The sequence below is a fragment of the Nannospalax galili genome, unplaced genomic scaffold (assembly GCF_000622305.1).
Source record: "Nannospalax galili isolate Female #2095 unplaced genomic scaffold, S.galili_v1.0 scaffold218, whole genome shotgun sequence".
In the NCBI taxonomy this organism is placed as follows: Eukaryota; Metazoa; Chordata; class Mammalia; order Rodentia; family Spalacidae; genus Nannospalax; species Nannospalax galili.
In genome coordinates, this window is record NW_008343207.1 from 1514356 (window position 1) to 1529760 (window position 15405).

At 44.6% G+C, this 15405-nt stretch overlaps 1 protein-coding gene across 2 annotated transcripts in view; it reads right to left on the bottom strand.

Annotated features, from left to right (window-relative positions):
* Positions 1-909: 909 nt before the first annotated feature.
* The window catches only part of Gtf2h3 (general transcription factor IIH subunit 3), a 25551-nt gene continuing 11055 nt past the window's right edge, over positions 910-15405 (bottom strand). For both annotated transcript variants that reach the window (XM_008839284.3, XM_008839285.3), the window contains 11 exons: positions 13551-13657; positions 13285-13451; positions 11387-11449; positions 10385-10414; positions 10038-10066; positions 6289-6363; positions 5698-5751; positions 2406-2474; positions 1365-1500; positions 1231-1267; positions 910-1150 (listed from right to left, as the gene is read on the bottom strand). In XM_008839284.3, coding sequence (XP_008837506.1) covers positions 1081-1150; positions 1231-1267; positions 1365-1500; positions 2406-2474; positions 5698-5751; positions 6289-6363; positions 10038-10066; positions 10385-10414; positions 11387-11449; positions 13285-13451; positions 13551-13657 — 837 coding nt within the window. In that variant the 3' untranslated portion in view covers positions 910-1080. The remainder of the gene's footprint in view (positions 1151-1230; positions 1268-1364; positions 1501-2405; positions 2475-5697; positions 5752-6288; positions 6364-10037; positions 10067-10384; positions 10415-11386; positions 11450-13284; positions 13452-13550; positions 13658-15405) is intronic.

Genomic DNA, 15405 nt, shown 5'->3' on the forward strand with positions numbered 1-15405 from the left:
GTTTAAAATGAGATTTTGTACACTTTTGATGACAACTATTATTATCTGGTTAACTTTGTGTGAATATATTGATTTATCAGATGAATAAATAACTGCTAATATCTAAATCTAAGTCTCAAGTTAGACAATAAGAATTTGCTTACATTCAATTGATTGTTGTTTGCATTTTTGAGACAGGGTCTCATTATGAACTCACTATGTAGACCAGGCTGGTCTTGATCTCACAAGAGCCTTGATCTCACAAGGCTCTCACTTGGGAGAGCCTCTGCCTCCCAAGTGTTGGGATTAAAGGTATGTGTGACCATAGCTGGCTACTTTTGACTACTGTTAAAGAAAATGTCTAATTCAAAGTACGATTGGTTTTGTTTTGTTCTTGTTTTTTTAAAGACAGATTGGAGACAGATCTCATATATAGCCTGAGCAGGACTTGGACTAGAAATCCTTCTGGCACAGCCCCCCAAGTGCTGAGATTCCAGGCATACACCCTAGCAACATGACTGTTGCTGTGACTCTGCTGCCACTTTCCAGAGCTGAATTCAAACTTCACATACTACATAGTAAGACTGGGAAAACCTGGAATCTGTCACAACAAGCTGACTTTGACAAAGGATCATCCCATTAAAAAAAAAAAAAATTCTAAGAGTCTGGGCTGTAACCCATGGTAGAGTACTCAACTAGCACTGCAAGGCTTGGGGTTTCAACACCCAGTACCAGAGAACAAAGAACCAACAGTACCAGCTGGCCTGACTGTGTAACTAACTGCTACTTTAAAACAAACAAAGCCTGGCTTTGTGGTGCATGCCTTTGATCCCAGCACTCAGAGGGAGAGGCAGGCAGATCTCTGTGAGTTCAAGGCCACCCTGGTCTACATAGTGAATTCCAACAGGTGGGGCTACAGGGAGACCCTGTCCCAAAAAGACAAAAAAAAAAAAAAAAAAAAAAAAACAAATCCGAACTCTGTGCTTTTCCCCTTTCCTGGATAAGGTGTCCAGCCAGAAACCTTAAGCTAGACTGAGGATGAAGAGTCTGCCATGATGTCTATTCACAGATTCAAGAGATGAGAAAGTTTGTGTTTGTTCATCACATGGATGTTTTCAGTTTCTTCTTCTTGGCTTTCAGTACAGGAGGAAGAGAAATCTTAAAGGCTGTCCTGAAATGACACAAAGAGAACACTTCAATGCCCCAATGGACAGCACCAGCCGCCCACACATCACCTGAAGACATACTCACTCGCATGTGGTGCAAATAGGACTGAAATTGCAGAATACTGTTAAAAAGAAAAAACAGGATGATTTAAAAAACCACAGGTTATTTTTTGTCCTTCCTCCAACACAGACAAAAAGCAAAGCTGCACATGAACTTACTTGACAAGCACACGGAGCAGACGTAACCAATTTCGATGAGATTTCGGTGACAGAAGCAAGCAGCCCTGTAGTCCACATGAATCGGGGGTGGAAGGATTAACTGAGATCTCTGATCTTGATCAGGAAGGAAAACCCACTGTTAAAAAAAAATCAAGGAACTTTTAATTAAATCAGGGAAGAAAAATAGCAGCAGTCAGAACCGAATAGCAGGCAAGAGACCATAAGGAAAACCCTAAATCAAGAACTTCCTCCAGGGCTGGCCAGATGGCTCAGTAGGTGAAGGTGCTGGCCACCAACCCTGACGGATGGCCTGTTCCAACCCTGGGACCCACGGGATGGAAGAGAATTGACTTCCAAAGTGTTTCCTTTGACCACCATACATACACTCCATGGCATGATACACCCATACTCAAGACAGAAAATAAGCATGTCAAAAAGAATTTCCTTCAGTCTATTGAGAAATGCTTCTTTATTCACTCCACAATTATCATCTTAAAAAAAATTTTTTTTTTTTTTTTGGTCTTTTTGAGACAGGATCTCCCTGTAGTCCCAGCTGGCCTGGAACTCACTATGTAGACCAGGCTGGCCTTGAACTCTCAGAGATCCGTCTGCCTCTGCCTCCTGAGTGTTGGGATCAAAGGTGTGTGCCACCACACCTGGCAAAATTATTTTTATACGTCATGTTTGTATGTTATATATGTGAGCACATTCATGCCAAAGCAGCTGTGTAGAGGTCAGAGGACAATTAGCTGAAGTCAGTTCTCTCCTTCTACCATTTAGGTCCTGGGGATCAAACTCAGGTTGTCAGGCTTGGTGATAAGCGCCCTTACCTGCTGAGCCATCTCACTGGCCCCACTCCACAATAATCAAGTGCTGTTGTCATATGACATCTGCACACAACTTCAGGAGTTTACAGAGCTCTGGATGTCCATTGTTCTCAGCCTAGGAATCCCAAAGCCACCATTTACCCCTCCCCTGTGATTCCTTGCTCTCCTTCCTTCCCTGGGTGCTTGAGGTGGTGGGGCACTAGTGTTTCCTTACCAGTAAATATTGCAGGAGGGAAGGCATCTGAGTCACCTTCAGGTAAAGTCCCCCTGTGATGTCACAGGCCTGCAAAACACATGAGGGTTTGCTGCCAAACCAGCACTGGTTTGACTTTTCGGGTTTTTTTTGTTGTTGTTTTGGTTTGGTTTGGGTTTTTTTTTGGTCTTTTTGAGACAGGGTCTTCCTGTAGCCCCAGCCATCCTGGAACTCAATGTGTAGACCAGACTGGTCTTGAACTCACAGAGATCCACCTGCCTCTGCCTCTGGGATTAAAGGCATGCGCCACCACGCCCAGCTTGGTTTGGCTTTTCTTAAGGGACTGGGCTCTCCAGGGACTTGCAGGTCTTCAAGGTTCAGCTGGTTCCAGGCTCGCTTACTCATTAACACCCACGACGTCAGCACTAGTGTGGCTCTGCTCCAAACTCCCAGGCTAGGGCAGTAGATAGGAGACAAAGTGTCTTGTCCTCATGAAGTGAGTGTTCTAGTGCTATCCAGAGTTCATCCCTTACACATCTTCACTCACATGGCCCACTGGTGTGGCTCCCTTGCAGCATATTCTGACCTTTTCTGTTGCTTCACTTTAGTTTCCTTGCCCCCCTTTTTTTTTTTTATTTATTTATTTTTTTTGAGACAAGGCCTCACTAGGTAGCTCTGACTGGCCTGAAACTTGATGTAGATCAGGCTGGCCTTGAACTCACAGAGCTCCATCTGTGTGAGTGCTGGGATTGAAGGTAAGAACTACCATACCCAACTCCTTGCTACTTTTAAGGGGCGGGGGGGAAGAGTACATCAGGCTAGTAAGTGCATGATGATATTACAGGTTACAATTTTACAACTGATCCATGAGAACAGAGGAGGGTAGTTGGGGAGGGCTTCTGTGAGGAGGTGACAGAAGCAGAGATCTTAGGGAAGACAACAGCCTTGAAGAGCAATCCTGAGTAGGGACTCAAGATACTTGGCCACAGCAGGCCAGGTGTTACATGTGGTTTCAGGCAACAGCAAGAAGCCAGTTGGGGGGCCCAGAACAAAGAGAAGTTGTGGGGAAAGCATACCCCGGCACCCAGTGTATGGAAACAGAAGGCCATGGCAAGGACTTGGAGGTCAGCTGAAGTGTGCTGGGATGCCAGGGTGCGTGGGATGGGGTTGTTGAGCAAGGGAGTGACATAGCCTCATCTACACTGTAAGCTTCCTTTGGATTGCCAGGACAACACTGGCAGGTAGAGGCAAGCATGGCAACAGAGACTAGTGAACTGGCCCAGTGAACTGGATACCACTCTGCCACAGGGCTGCACAGGAAAAGCCAGAGCTCTAGATACAGTGAGCTGGAGATGCCTGAGAGATGGTCAAGAGAAAACAGTGTGCACCACACAGTGTGCCCACCTGGAACTCAGGAAAGGCTATGCTGGTGCCACTGTGAGGGAGGGGGCAGCAGAGCTGCTTTCAAAGTCAGAGCAAAGATCTTCCCTGAGTTAATGGACACTGAGAGAGCTGAAATGGGCAGCAAAAGAATCAAGCTGGACTCCTTGATATTCTAATGCTGAAATGTAATGAGAATCTAAGGGCAGACAGAGGGAACACACAGAGCAAATTGAAAGCGTGACAATTCCCCATCTGATCACTGCACATGCACTGAAATGTGGCACCCCACAGACAGGAGCAATTTTTATGTCAGTTAAAAATAAGAACACACTTAGCCGGTGCGGTGGCACATGCCTTTAATCCCAGCACTTGGGAGGCAGAGGCAGATGGATCTCTGTGAGTTCAAGGCCAGCCTGGTCTTCATAGGGAATCCAGGCCAGCTGGGGCTACAGGGAGACCCTGTCTCACAAAGACCAAAAAGAAAAAAATAAATAAGAACACATTTTAGAACAATGAACAGACACTACACAGTACTGTCAAGTCGAGCTTAAAAACAGCAAGCCCAGGACCTTTCTTTGAAGCTGAGCACTTCCCAATCTATCTGCTCTTCCCTTCCCTCAGCCTAAGCACTAGCCTAAAGTCAAGGATGCCTCCTCCCCTGCTTTTAACTGATGTTCAAGGAAATAATTATTTATTTTAATTTTATGTGTATGAGTGTTATGCCTGTGAAACTGTGAAAGTACAGTGCCTGCAGAGAACAGAAGAGGGTAGAGGATTCCCCTGGAACTGGACAGTTGTTAGCCACCATGTGGGTGCTGGGCTTTGAATCTGGGTCTTCTGCAAGAACAGCCAGTGCTATTAACCAATGAGCCATCTCTCTAGCCCAGAAATAATAATTTTTTAAGAAGATGCTGAATGGGGTACAGATGCTAACTTTTTTTTTAACATTTATTATTTATTTGTGTGTGTACCAAGAACACAAGTGGAGGTCAGAGAACAACTTGTGGGAGTTGGCTCTCTTTTCTCCACCATGTGAGTCTCAGGGATCAAACTTGGGTCATCAAGCTTGGTGGCAGGCACCTTTTAGCCACTGAGCCATCTGGCTGGTCCAGAAATATTTGTGACCAAAAAGCAGTCATCAAAAGTTTTCAAGTTACTTCAGTTATTTCAGGTGTGGGTCCCTCCACCCACCTCCCCTTTCTGGTAAAATTAAAAGACTCAGTTTTGGGGCTAGAGAGATGGCTCAGAGGTTAAGAGCACTGACTGTTCTTGCAGAGGACTGGGGTTTGATTCCCAGCACCCACATGACAGCTACAAATCGTCCTTAACTCCAGTTCCAGGGGAATCCAAAGCCCTCTTATGACCTCCGCGGCATTGCACGACATGGGTACGCTCACATACATGCAGGCAATACACTCATAAAATTAAAATAAATAAATAAAATATTTTTTTTTTAAAAAACTCAGTTTTCAACTTCGATCAAAAAGCACTATCTAAAGCAAGAGAATTGCTATGACTCTGAACCCAGCCTGGGCTACAAAATGAGATCTCAAGAAAAGAAAAAAAAAATGCCAACAACAAAGCAACATTTAACAGTTTCCCAAGACATATATAATGCAACATATATAATTTAAATTTTCCTAGAACCCACACACAAAAAGGAAACATAGAATTCATCTAAATTATATCTTATTTAATTCAATATAAGCAAGGTATGTTCTCTCTCTCTTGCTCTTGCTCTTCAGTTTGTTTTGTTTGGGGGAACAGTCTTACTCTGTATCCCATGCTGGCCTCAAAATTCATGGTCTTCCTGCCTCAGCTTCCTGAGTGCTGGGATGACAGACATGCGTCACCATGCCCAGCCATGTACTCAATATATGAACTGTTACTTTCCATCACCACCGACATCAGGCATTCTGTGAGAACATACCTGCTGGAGGAGTCCTGAATCAGAGTCCAGCATGCAGGCATCAATCAAGATATTCTGCAAGGGACATTTTGAAACATTACAAGCGGAAGACGACTGTCTCAGAAGAGAACTACTACGTGTCAGGCTCTCTTTTTTTAAAGATTTTTAAAAAATATTTTATTATTTTTATTTTATGTGTATGAGTGTATCGCCTGCATGTATGTGAGTATACCCATGTCATGCAATGCCACAGAGGTCAGAAGAGGGCTTCAGATTCCCTTAGAACTGTAGTTAAGGATGATTCATAGCTGCCATGTGGGTGCTGGGAATCAAACCTGGGTCCTCTGCAAGAGCAGTCAGTGCTCTCAACCGCTGAGCCATCTCTCCAGTGCCTAGTTTTATCTTACATATAAGAATCTACATATATGCACACCTGGTGCCCATAGAGGCCAGAAGTGGGCATCAGATCCCCTGGAACTGGAGTTATGAACAGTTGTTAGCTGCCATGTGGGTGCTGGAAACCAAACCAGAGTCCTCTGCAAGAGCAGCCAGGAACTCCCTACGGAATGACACCAATCTTGTCGTAATGAAACAAGGAAGGATCCAACTCACCTGTTTCTGTGCTGCAAAGATAACATTCATAAAGTTCATATACTGCAATGCGCTGTCCTCGGCAGCCTTGATCACCTAAAAACATAGCTGTCAGACTCTGTCATGACCAACTGTAACCCACAAGTACCATTTCTCCAGCTTATCTCCCTACTTATTGACAGCCGTTTTCCCCGACCTTTAATAAACTGATAAACACCTATTTACAGAGTACCCATGTTGTATGAGTGTGTACACATACTTCCAACATTCCAACATGTACACACACACACCAGGATGATGCTCCAGTGTTTCTACAATCTGCTTTTACAGACCATAACATACAGGAGGAAAACAATTTGATGTCATACAGTTGGGTGTTACTTAATGTGGAAGATAAATCCTGAGGCATGTGTCATGAGGCGACCTGGTTGGAACATCATAGTGAACCCCTGGCTGTAGGGAATACAAAACGTGTACAGATGACTGCAGTGTCTTCTCATGGTACAGGACTGCACCTATCATGCTTCCTGCTGGTATTAGAGATTTCTACTGTTTATCCACTATTTAACCAATTATCTGCAGCAGTCATTTAAGCAGTTTCCAAAACTTTGTGGTTTTTTTTTTTCTTTTAATTTTATGTGTATGAGGGCTTTGCTTGCATGTATGTATGTGTACCACATGTCCCTGGTGCTTGCAATGCCCAGAAGAGGATGTTAGGTCCCCTGACATTGGAGTTACAGGTAGTAGTAAGCCACCACATGGGTGCTGGGAACTGAACCCAGATCCTCTGCAAGTGCTCTTTAACTGCTGAGCCATCTCTCCAGACCCCCAACTCTGTTTTAAGCAATCATCACATATTCTCTGAACAGCTCTGTTGCCCTCCCACAGTCAGTGAGTATGAAAGAGTGTGCACATTTCATTTGGGTAATTACCAAACTGCCTCTTTCATTAGTCACCCTTGCTGTCAACACTGGAAATCACTAAGTTTTTATCCGTGCTGAACAGCAGGCAAAAAACTGAATCTTCAGGACTGGAGAGATGGTTCAGCGGTTAAGAACACTGACTGCTCTTGCAGAGGACCCAGGTTCAATTCCCAGCACCCACATGGGGGCTACAAATCATCCTTAACTCCAGTTCCAGGGGAATCCAAAGCCCTTTTCTGACCTCTGCAGCACTGCATGACATGGGTGCACTCACATACATGCAGGCAATACACTCATACATTTTTTTTTGGTCTTTTTTGTGACAGGGTCTCCTTGTAGCCCCAGCTGTCCTGGAACTCACTATGTAGACCAGGCTGGCCTCAAACTCACAAAGATCCACCTGCCTCTGCCTCCCAAGTGCTGGGATTAAAGGCGTGCGTCATCATGCCCGGCTTTAAAAATATTTTTTTAAAAACTGAATCTTCAAAATACAGCTATTGACATTTCTTCTTTTATAGACCACTTCTGTTTTCTACCTGATCTTTCCTTAGATAGATACAGTTTTTTAAAAAATTACAGTTGGGCATAGTGGCATATACCTTTACTGCCAACACTAGGGAGGCAAAGGCAGGTGCCTACATAGCAAGTATCAGGCCAGCCAGGGCTACATAGTGAGACCCTGTCTCAGAAAAAAAAAGGTACATTTATTTGCCTGTGTATGTGTGTGAAGTCAGAGTTGGTTCTCCCCTTCCACCATGTGGGTCCTGAGGACCTAATTCAGGCCATCACGAATCAGGTATGGTAGCACAACCCTTTAATCAGATCGCTGTGAGATCAAGAGCACCCTGGTTTCTATAGCAAGTTCTAGGCCAGCTGGGGCAACAGGGAGGCACTGTCTCAAAACACAAAACAAAACAGAACACATTTTTTTTTAAATTGCACGTATGGGGCTGGAGAGATGGCCCAACAGTTAAGAGCACTGGCTGCTCCTGTAGAGGACCCAGGTTCAATTCCCAGCACCCATATGGTGGCTAACAACCATCCATAACTCCAGTCAGTTCCTTTTTCTGACCTCCATGAGCACCGCATGACACAGGTGCACTTATGTGCAAGCAATACACTCATACACATAAAATCAAAATAATAAAATTGTATATATGTGCATGTGTGCATAAGTGCATGTGTATGGGAGTACATGCAACAACACATATGTGGAGGCCAGAAGACAATTTTTGAGAGTTGGCTCTCTCCTTCTGCCATGTTGGTCCTAAGGACTGAGCTCAGGTGTCAGGCTTGGGAGCAACCACTGTTATCCATTGAGCCATTGCACCAGCCCAAGAACCTTTTTTAAAATTTTATCTGTATGAGTGTTGTGCATGTATATAAGTGTACCCATGTCATGCAATTCCCTCAGAGACCCAGAAAAGGTCATCTGATACCCTGGGACTGGAGGTACAGAGGTTGTTAGCCACCATGTGGGTGCCGGGAACCAAACCCAGGTCTTCTGGAAGAGAAGCTAGTGCTCTTAACCACTGAGCCATTTCTTCAGCCCTAGGCTCAAGAAATGCTTGATTTTGGAATTATTACACTAATTTTCTATAAAGTAGAAATGCTGAAAATGCCTTTCCAAATAAATTTTCTTTTTTGTGCATGGTAGATGTATGCATGTGTGGTATATGCATGTGTGTGTGTGTGCTCACTGATGCATGTGACTATGGAGGCCAGAGATACATTTGTGTGTAGAGGTCAGAGATCAGTGTGGTATGTCTTCCTCCATTATTCTCCATCTTTTTTTGAGGGTCTCTCTGTAAACCCAGGAGGCCTGAACTCACTATGTAGAGTAGACCATGCTGGCCTTAATCTCATGGAGATCTTCCTGCTTCTGCCTCCTCTGCTGGAATTAAAGGTGTGTGCCACCATGCCCAGTTTCTTCATCTTTTTTTTTTTTTTTTTGGTCTTTTTGAGATAGGGTCTCCCTGTAGCCCCAGCTGTCCTGGAACTCACTATGTAGACCAGGTTGGCCTCAAACTCACAGAGATCTGCCTGCCTCTGCCTCCTGAGTGCTGGGATTAAAGGCGTGCACTAGCACGCCGGGCGAGACAAGGTCTCTTACTGAACCTGGAGCTTGCCATTTTGGCTAGTCAATAAGCCCCCAGGATACACCTGTCCCCACTTCTACAGTGCTGGGGTTACAGGTGAGCTGCCACAGTGCCTGGCTCTTTTATGGGTGCTAGTAATCTAAACTTGGATTCCCAAGTTTAGCATGCACTTTACCTATTGGGCTATCTCCCAGCTAGCTCCCCAATACATTTTCTTTGTCATGTTTTGGGATGGGTTGAGGGGAGTAGGACTCTTGACTATCAAATTCAGGGCTTTGCACAAGCCAAGTAAGTGTTCTTCACTGAGCTCCACCCCAGCCATTCCTGTTTTCCTTTTTTATTTCTTTTATTTTCTTAATTAAAATTTTTTTTGGTCTTTTTGAGACAAGGTCTCCCTGTAGCCCCAGCTGGCTTGGAACTTGCTATGTAGACCAGGATGGCCTGGATCTCAGAGATCCACATTCCTCTGCCTCATGAGTGCTAGGATGAATGTTATGCACCACCACCAGAGGCTGGAGATGCCAGAAGTAGGGAAGCCTGTTTCCTTCCTCTCTCTCACTGAGAGACAGGGTCTCTTTGTAGCCCTAGCTGGCCTAGAATTCACTATGTAGATCAGGCTGGCCTGAAACTCAGAGAGGTCAACTTGCTTCTGTCTCCCAAGTGCTAGGGTTAAAGGTATATGCCACCAAGCCTAGCTTCGTTGTTCCCATGTTGTCTGTCTACAATTGTAAACTGTATATAATCTTACCAGTATCCTTGCTTTCATCTCCTGATTGTCTATAAAGAGATAAAAACATATTATAATTTAACTAATATCAGTGTAGCTTGTTAAACAAATGTAGTTTTCTAACCACTTTTTTTTTCTTTTGTCTTTTTGAAGTAGGATACCCCTGTAGCCCCAGCTGTCCTGGAACTCACCATGTAGACCAGGCTGGCCTTGAACTCACAGAGATCCGCCTGCCTCTGCCTCCTAAGTGCTGGGACTACAGGCATGTACCACCATGCCCGGCTTCTAACCACTTTTTAAACACTCCACCAAACACACAGTATTAAAACCAACAGGTTTATAGTTTTTCAGACAACATAGGCTCTTACCTTTAACTGCCTTGCTCATTCTGTGAATGTCTGAATTTATTAACATTAAGGAATATAAAAATAATAATTTATTTCATAAACATTTGTAGTAACAGAAAAACAAAGCTTCAAATTCTAAACAAGTCCAGCACACACCATCTACTGTGATGGCCATGTGGGTCAGCAAGAACTGTGATTAACCATTCTGTAATCACCTGAGAAAATACGACCTTTGCCTCTGCAGACTACAATGACCAATACCTGATTATCCACCACACCCTACATTTGAAACTGAAACCACATATAAGGCAAACAGCCAATCGAATAAGATAACAAATGTGAAAACCATACAAAGATGATCAGGCAACCTGAATAAAAAATTCAGGATGCCAGGCCAGGGATGGTAGAGCATGCCTTTAATCCTAGCTCTTGGGAGACAGAGGCAGGCAGATCTCTGTTTAAGGCCAGCCTGGTCTACATAGTGAGCTCCAGGCCAGCTGGGGCTACAGGGAGACTCTCTCTCAAAAAGACAAAAAAAAATTTAAGGATTTAAGAATGTCCAATGAAATTAAAGAAATCAGGGAGGCTGAGAACCTAGGACACATGAAGCCAAATGTTTGTGGCTATGCTGCATCCCAGGTCACCTGCTCACCCATGCAGAATAGCCACTCACTAATTAAGCTGCAGGTTCATTAAAGGCTTTTCAAATGAGTACTTCAGTTATCAAATCAAGGAACAAAGTCAAAACAAGTGCCAGGCTATCTGAGTAAGAAGCAGGGTCACATTTGAAGCAGCACCTCTAAGGGCCAGAGGATGGAAGATGGCATGGAGGCTGGCACTTTCTCCCCCCTACCAGGCCTCCAGCTGGTCACACACATCCTGAAGCCCAGAGGAGCTATGTGTTAGTATCCGCTGCCTTCCAACACCCAAGCTGCCCATGAGTGCCACAGGAAAGGGTCTAGAAGCCAGCAGATAAACAGGTTCATTACAGAAGACATGTGGAACATTCGAGCACAAGGATACAGCAAAGGGCTTTGGCAAGAGATCCTGCCAACAGTGTCTCTGTGTGCTGACCTTTCATGTCACCTGTGAATGATAAATAGCATTAAAGAAAAAAATTTTAAGCTTTTCTTCAAATGAAGTAATTTTCAAACTATAATATTCATGAACAAATCAAAAGATAACATTTTCAAATTGGATTTTAAACATAGCAATCTGTTCTCAGTAAACATAAATAAGCAACTGTAAGCCTCTTCTGGAAATATACACCTGTTTAGGGGGCAGGGGAAGAAGGGATGGGAGTTGGTATTCAAAGGGCATGGTGTTCCCTTTAGGATAAGAAGGCTCTGGAGATGGACAGTGGGGACAGCTGACAGTAGCAACAGTGTGGACACACTTAACACTCCTGAGCTGTACCCTTAAAAATGGTTAAAATGGGAATTTTTTTTTTTTTTGGTCTTTTTGAGATAGAGTCTCCCTGTAGCCCCAGCTGTCCTAGAACTCACTATGTAGACCAGGCTGGCCTTGAACTCACAGAGATCTGCCTGCCTCTGCCTCCCTAATGCTGGAATTAAAGGTGTGTGACACCATGCCCAGAAAAAATGGGAAATTTTATGTTATGTAATTCTACATTAAAAATCCTTTTTAGGCCGGGTGTGGAGGCAGAGGCAGGTGGATCTCTGTGAGTTCGAGGCCAGCCTGGTCTCCATGGTGAATCCAGGACAGCTGGGGCTACAGGGAGACTTTGTCTCAAAAAGACCAAAAAAAAAAAAATCCTGTTTATCAGGGCTTAATTCCAGCACTAGGGAGGTAGTGGCAGGTGGATTTCTGAAAGTGAGCCTGGTCTACATAGTAAGTTCCAGGCCAGCGGGGGCTATGTAAGTGAGATCCTGTCTCAAAAAACAAAACAAAACAAAAAATTATTTTAAAAAAAGACTGGGCAATGGCTCAGTGGGTAAAGCCCTTCCCTCACAAGCATGAAAACTTGAGTTTAAATCTCTAATACCCACATAAAGCCAGTGCAGGAGTACCTGCCTGTAATCCCATCTCCTACCACAAGATGGGGGGCAGAGACAGGAGACTGTCTGGAAGCTACAGGTAGCTGGCCTGCTGTACGCAGCACAAACTTCTAAGAGACCCTGTCTTAAACAAGGTGGATGTGCATGTGCACACACATACATGCTTAATAAATAAATAAATGTGAATTTTTTTTAGGATGGAAGTCTCATTATGTACCCCCAGCTGTCCTAGAACTTACTATGCAGACCATGCTGGCCTGGAATTCACTCAAAAATCTGCCTTCCTCTGCCCCCTGAGCACTGGGATTAAAGGTATATGACAATAAATGTAATTTTTTTTTTTTTGTCTTCTTGAGACAGGGTCTTTGTAGCCACAGCTAGCCCAAGGTGGCCTTGATCTCACAGAGATCCACTTGCTTTGTTGGGTTAAAGACATGCACCACCACACCTGGCTTTGTAATTTTTTTAGTGGTAAATTTTGTTACGCACATTTTACAAAACCTACCTCAAAAAAACTGATCACTTTAGAACTCATTTTTATTAAGTTTACAGTTGTGCTCCCATCACCATAATATAACTGTAGCAGTTTCTGTCATCTGAAACTGTGGGACCCATGTGCAGCCACTCCCTGTCTCTCCAGCCCTAGGATACTGCCAATCCCCTTCCTGTCTCAGAGTTCCTTTTCCCTCCAGGTGACTGATACAGTCTGAAAACCACAATAGCAAGTGACAGGGCAGCAGCAAAGCCCCAGTCAGAACAGTTAGTTTTGACTTGTAAGATGAAAACAATGGAGGCAAAGTAAAAAGGAGTCAGGAAACAGGACAGATCATCTGAAGGAAGCCTTATGAAATTCTCAAAAATAACACTACAGCGAAGTGACAGTAATAATAATGACGCTCTTACTCTTGGTCATCAGATCTTTAATCTCGTCAACAATCACTTCATTTGCTGCTGCCAACAGCTCGTACTTTCCATCTTTACTCCCAGAGGGATTACAGTCAGGAATGGGGTTGCCAGGGTCTCCGAAAAAGTCTCCAAGTCTGCCATTCTTCCCAGGGTATAAGAATCGACTAAGGGAAAAAAAAAATCCCTCAGAGTAACCAGAATACACTATCTCCATGTATGAAATGGTCAGACATAAACATCTCACAGTACAGCACTGCCCCTACCTCTCCTGAATGTGACTTGCTATCACAGCCAGCTGATTGTAGCGATTCATGAACAGGTGGGAATTTCCCAGCACCATCACTGCATCCATGCACTTGGATAAAGTAAACTGTCCAACACACAGAACACATGAAAAAAAAATAAGTTTGCCATATGAAAAACAAATTACTGATTGACTGATTTACTTGCGGTATTTTTTTTTCTTTTTTCTTTTTCTTTCTTAGAAAGGGTCTTCCTATGTAACCCAATGATTCACCTGTCTCACCACCCAAGTGCTGGGGTCACAGACACATGCCACCATATGCAGATAGTCACTGATATTTTACACAATCATTCACTGCTAAAAATTTGTTCAGCTGAGTCTCTCCAAAGCCCTAAGCAAAAACACTTGAAAACGAAATGAGAGCTTTCTAATTGTATTTACATGTAGTCATTTCTATACCAGAACATCATCTCTCAAATATTTTTTTTTTTAAAGTGCTTATAGCCAGGCCTGGTAGCAGGCGCCTTTAATCCCAGCACTTGGGAGGCAGAGGCAGGCAGATCTTTGTGAGTTCAAGGCCAGCCTGGTCTACATAGTGAGTTCTAGGACAGCTGGGGCTACAAGGAGACCGTCTCAAAACGGCAGAAAAAAAAAAAAGTGCTCATTGAGGGGGCTGGAGAAATAGCACAGCGGTTAAGAACACTGACTGTTCTTGCAGAAGACCCAAGTTCATATCCCAGCACCCACATGGCAGCAAACAACTGTCCATAACTCCAGTTCCAGGGGATCCGACAGTCTCTTCTGTCCTCCGTGGGCATTGCATGACACGGGTGCACTTACATACATGCAGGCAATACACATATACACATAAAATAAAAATAATAAATAAAACATTTTAAAAAATCATTGAGTTGGGCGTGTGGCCAGTTTGTAAAGTGCTTGCCTAGCATGCATGAAGCCCTGGGTTCCTTCCCCACACCATATGAAACTGGACATGGTGGTGATCCCAGCACTGAGGAAGAAGAGGCAGAGGATCAGAAGTTCAAATTCATCTTCAGGCTATACAGCAAGTTCAACATCAGTCTGGCCTACAGGAGATCCTGTTTCAAAAATTTTTAAGGTACAATTTTTTTTTTAAAAAATCAATACAGACTATCCTCAGGCCTCTTGGGGCTCCAGGAGCACCACTTCTGGTCCTGGCCCCGCCCTCACCTCTCTCTGCTTCCCTGGGCCTGCACCACCGGCTAACTCTCCTAGCCTGCACTACTATCCTCAGGCCTCTTGGGGTAAGTATATAGCGCAGCTCTCGGCACCGGGACTCCCTAAGCCTCATTCACCCTTCCATCCCCCGCCTCACCGTTCTATACTCCTAGTTTGAGCCCTGCACCATTCCTAGTCTTGGGGCCCCACTGGGGAACCAATACTGCTTCCTGATCCTTCTCACACAGACCAACTCAGTTCCTTTCTTGGGCTCCAGGAGCACCGCTTCTGGTCCTGGCCCCGCCCTCACCTCTCTCTACTTCCCTGGGCCTGCACCACCGGCTAACTCTCCTAGCCTGCATTTTGTTTAAAAAAAAAGGGGGACAGAGGCCTCTTGGGGTAAGTCTACAGCGCAGCTCTACGCTCTGGGACTCCCTAATATCCCCCACCCCCACCCCCACCCCCGCTCGCCGTTCTATACTCCTAGTTTGGGCCCGGCGCCATTCCTAGTATCGGGGCCCCAGACACCTGGGGAACCAATACTGCTTCCTGATCCTTCTCACCCAGAGCAACTAAGTCCTTTTCTTGGGCTCCAGGACCACCGCTTCTGGTCCTGGCCCTGCCCTCATCTCCCTCTACTTCCCTGGTCCTGCAACACCTGCCAGCCTCTTTCT